This window comes from Heptranchias perlo, chromosome 14, assembly GCF_035084215.1.
Source record: "Heptranchias perlo isolate sHepPer1 chromosome 14, sHepPer1.hap1, whole genome shotgun sequence".
NCBI classification, from domain to species: Eukaryota; Metazoa; Chordata; class Chondrichthyes; order Hexanchiformes; family Hexanchidae; genus Heptranchias; species Heptranchias perlo.
The window spans coordinates 8,667,256-8,672,353 of NC_090338.1; the positions used below are offsets into that span (position 1 = coordinate 8,667,256).

Below are 5,098 nucleotides of genomic sequence, written 5' to 3' on the forward strand. Positions count from 1 at the left end.
TTCATACTGCCTAGGATAAGGGTTGATTTAAGGAAGGCCAGAATTAAACGTTATTTGCAAGTAGAGGACATATTTATTTTTAGCATGCCCAAGAAAAGGGCAGTTGATAAGGAAAACATATAATTAGATATATATTGCTGAAAATAATCGGTATTCTGTAACCTTTGTTTGCCAAATGAGAAAAAAAAAGCTTCAGAAAAAAACGAGCAGGAGTAGGCCATACGCCGGCTCGAGCCTGTTCCGCCATTCAATCAGATTATGGCTGATCTTCTATTCAACTCCACTTTCCCGCTCTATCCCCATATCCATTGATTCCCTTAATGTCCAAAAAATGCAAAGCAACATACAGCGGTGGGGTTTAGTAGTTCAACAGCTGGTTTACAATGTATAATAGTGTCTTGAGGAATTATTTAATGTATAACCGTGTGCTTTTCTTTACGAAAAAGATAAGGAGAACGTAAAGTTGCGTTATTTTCCGATCACTATCATAGTATATATTGCATAATAACAATAGAACAATTGAAAAGGAATTTTGTTTTCATTTTCCTGCATTGGATTACCAATGTTGTTTTCGAAACTTGGAAGGCAAGGAGGCACCAGTATTTCCAGCAGAGGGCAGCTCTGTTTGCATAGCTCACAATTTTCAATCAGTTATTGTCCTTAAGGCTTGGTAGTAAAATGTTGCCACTGCGCAATGAAGAATGCTTGCAATCCAAAAAACTGGTGTCAGCATTACGCACTCGCAGCTGACGTACAAAAGAGACAACCGCAGAGTTCGTTCCATTCTAGCCGAAAAAGGAGCCTTAACATTGTTCACATAGCAACATCAAATATAAGAATAATGCGATATTTTTGTTTCTAACACCAACCATTCTTGTGGCACTTCTGAGGGGTCCGGCATATTCGTGTGGAATTGGTGGTTGTTTTGTGCTATGGGTCGTTTCCGACTGTGGACGCTCGTGGGATTTAACTGAAAAATAAACAAGAGAATGGACTTTCATTCATTGAATACGGGATGATTTTTAACTAACGAAACGGATGCGAGAGAAAAATGTGTTGTCCCGTCGATCCACCAAGCTATGTCTGAACGTATATTTAAAATGTTGTTAGAGATATAAGAGCACTGTTGATGTAAATGGCTCATTCATGAATTGAAAAAAAAGACAGAAATATATGTTTTGCAATCCATGCACTAATCTTACGAATCACATTTTCTCCCTACATATGCTGTAACGAAGTACGTCCCTCCAACAGAGATCAGTTCTTTCTGTACGCTTGGAATTGATACATGCATTCGGTGATATGAAGCATGCAGTTACTGAACCCGCGAAGCTCGATTAAATGAGAGGTCACTTCCATTTAATTGTTCATTCATTTTAAATACTTTATTTTTAACAAACATTTATAATAAACTTACATAAACAGAAGGCTGACGTGGAACCATTTGGGTAAAAGTTTACTTAATTTAAGTTTGATTATCTAGAAATTAAATAATGGTCATTTCTGTTAAGCAAACTGTTCATATCGAATTTTAGTACACTTCATGATCAATAAGAATACAAATATATGATTAGCAACATGCCCATGATTTATTATTGAACGCTTTTAAATACCATACTTCGTAAATAAAACAAAACAAGCTTGCTTTAAGAAGAGCTTGATGCAGTTATTGGTTGAGGCTCTTTGTGTCGCTGTCTACCAATAAGGAGCTGAGACGCTGTGAGAGATCTCCCCCTACACTCATCATCAAATACAGACCATAATCGAAGAGAAAGGAACACAGTGCCTGCGTTTAAGCGGAGCAGCCATGTTTAGAATGATCGCTCAGGTCGCGTTTGTGCATTTCTAACTTCAATAACACCATTTCCATGCAAGAAAAGTGATCATATGTGGTGGGATAAAGCAGCAATTGGAACGACTGTTAACATTTTCTTTATACGCAGAATTAAAACCAGAACAATGGCGAATACACTCAGCAGCGAGAGGTATTTTTTGTTCCTGCTTTGTGTCTCGGACCTGGTTTTCGGACAAATTCGCTACTCTCTTCCCGAGGAACTGGACATTGGTGCCTTTGTTGGAAATATCGCTGAAGACTTAAGGATAAGCGTCCACGAATTATCAACTCGGAAGTTTCAGCTGCTCTCTAATGACGGAAAGCAATATTTCGAGGTAAATGCGGAAAATGGGATTTTATTTGTTAATGAAAGAATCGATAGGGAACAGCTTTGCATCGAACGTTCTACCTGTTCCATATCTTTGGAGCTCGCGGTGGAAAATCCTTTCGAAGTGTTTCCTGTTGAAGTGGAAATATTAGATGTAAATGATAATTCACCGATTTTCCCGACAAGTAGATATTTATTACAGCTCTCTGAGTTAGCTGCACCAGGAGCGCGCTTCACTCTCGAGAGCGCGCACGACCCGGACGTGGGTACAAACACTATCAGCACTTACAAGATCAGTTCAAGTGAACTCTTCGGCCTCCAAATGCAGACAACAAACGATGGCAGTAAAATCGCCGAACTCTTGTTGGAGAAACCCTTAGACCGCGAAAAACAATCATCCTTTGAACTGGTATTGACGGCTGTTGATGGTGGGATTCCGCAAAGATCTGGCGCGGCTCAGATTAGCATTACTGTAGCGGACGCTAATGATAACGCACCTGTATTCGATCAAGAAATATACAGAACGAGTGTGTTAGAAAACGCACCTAAGGGTACATTACTTATGAAAATCAACGCAGCTGATTTAGACGAAGGTGCAAATGCTGAAATCAAATATCGCTTTGGTAATTACGTTTCACAAAAAGTACGAGAGTTGTTTAATTTGGACTCGGAAACCGGTGAGATCCGTGTTAAAGGTTTACTGGATCATGAAAATTCAGACATTTATGAAATTGCAGTACAGGCTGTGGACAGCGCTCCCCACGTGGGAAATGCCAAAGTTCTCGTCAGAATAGTTGACATGAATGATAATGCCCCAGAGATAAAGCTGACCTCAGCAACCAAAATTGTACCCGAGGATGCTGTACCAGGTTCTCTGATCGCTGTATTTAGTGTCACGGATCGAGATTCTGGGGAGAACGGGCACGTTAGATGTCAGATTTCAATGAATATGCCATTCAAACTTGAAACGACTTTGAGCAAACAGTACAAGTTGGTTACAAGTGAAATACTGGATCGTGAAAGGACAGCACTGTACAACGTATCCATTTCAGCCTGGGATGCTGGGTCGCCTGCTCTTTCTGCAAACAAAACCATCGTCGTTGCTGTCTCTGATATCAATGATAACGCTCCAAGGTTTACAGAGTCTGCATACAATGTATATATGATGGAGAACAATACACCCGGTGCAACTATTTTTTCTGTTACCGCGTTGGATCCCGATTTAGACCAGAATGGAGCCGTCTCCTATTCTATTCTGGAGAATCAGATACAAGACGTGAGTGCGCCTGCTTACTTTACTATTAACTCGAAAAGTGGGAGCATTTATGCGCTGCGCTCCTTTGACTATGAACAATTCAAAAATTTCCAGATCAAAGTTCAAGCTCAGGATGCTGGATCTCCCCAACTGAGCAGCACTGCTATCGTGAGCGTTATTACATTGGATCAAAACGACAATGCCCCGCTTATTATTTCACCATTAATGTGGAACAGTTCAGCGGCAGTGGAAATTGTGCCCCACTCAATATATGCAGGATACATAGTCACTAAGGTCATGGCTAAAGATGCAGATTCCGGTCAGAACGCACGGCTTTCCTATGAACTGATTGAGGCCACTGATCGGAGTCTCTTCACCCTGGGCCCTTACTCCGGAGAAATCAGAACAACCCGAAGCTTTACGGAACAAGACACCACCACACAAAGAGTGGTAGTCTTGGTGAAGGACAATGGACAACCGAGCCTTTCAAGCACGGTCACAATACTCTTTTCGATCGCGGCGAATGTTACTGAAAACCCTTCGGAACGTGTAGACCATCCCACGCACGTTCAATATTTCTCGGATCTAAATATATATTTAATAATAATTTTTGGATCAACGAGCTTCATATTTCTTGTAATGGTAATTTTGCTTGTCCTCATGAAGTGTAAACAAGACCGAAATAACTTGCGTTACCATCGCCCTACAATTTACTGTTGTTGCATGCGGAGTAATTCCAATGATGTCTTTGATCGGAGACTTGCACCAAACGAATCTTTAAATTATTATGGAGCTGGTCAGACGATCCCTGTTTCCGACACTTATCGTTACACTATTCGCTTATCCCCGGAATCATGCAAGAGTGATTTTTTGTTTCTGAAGACCTGCCATCCTACGTTACCTTTAAGTGACGTCAGTGTTGGTGACACTGGTGAGCGGAAGTAATCTTGCCAGCCAATTAATACTGCGAGTGATGTACTTCCCGGAGGAATTGATACATTACGCAGTACAAGTCATACATGACCTTGGTGCATGTTAATCATTACCGCAAAAGCTGACGCGACCGATGGGTGACGTACTTCCCAGTGGAACTGATATATTACACATTCCAATTCATGAGTACATTTTGTATATGTTAAACATTCAAGGCAGCAGCTGACGCATACATTGATGAAAGTGAGAGTAATGTCTGTGTAAAATTGACACTTTTGTGATAACCTGAGTAATACCTATTTTATTATCTTGTAAGTAACTTGCAGGTTTCCAATTTTTATCATCCCTTTGTCGAAAAACAGAAAATAAAGTAGTAATTGTACAGCATCATCCCATAGCAACATTTTCTATGAGAATTATAATGCAAAAACAATCGTCCTTTTGATTACGAATCTATTTTTTTTAATTTTGCAAACACGGTTCTTTTTAAAATATCACCTATTATGCGTTTTCGTTTAAGATATTTTGGTGACAGGACAGGTTTATAAGCCTGTTGAAAATGCATGCCTGTTCCTGGACGCTTTAAATAAAGGCATGGAGCACAGAAGGAAGATATTGTCCTAATGACTGCCAAACAACTAAAAATTAAATTTAAAAAAGTGGAATATCATATTACTCCCTATTTTAATAGATTTTGGTCAAAAACTTTTAGTCATTAATTTTTTTTCCAAATTAACAAAATATGTTT

The 5,098-nt window shown here is 39.7% G+C and overlaps 1 protein-coding gene across 1 annotated transcript; it reads left to right on the forward strand.

The window, feature by feature from the left end:
* The first annotated feature begins 1,806 nt into the window (after positions 1-1,806).
* Positions 1,807-4,720, forward strand: LOC137332057 (protocadherin alpha-C2-like). The gene has a single exon (XM_067995783.1). It carries the CDS (start codon positions 1,888-1,890, stop codon positions 4,360-4,362), a length of 2,475 nt encoding a protein of 824 aa, XP_067851884.1. The 5' UTR covers positions 1,807-1,887; the 3' UTR covers positions 4,363-4,720.
* The last annotated feature ends 378 nt before the right edge of the window (positions 4,721-5,098 follow it).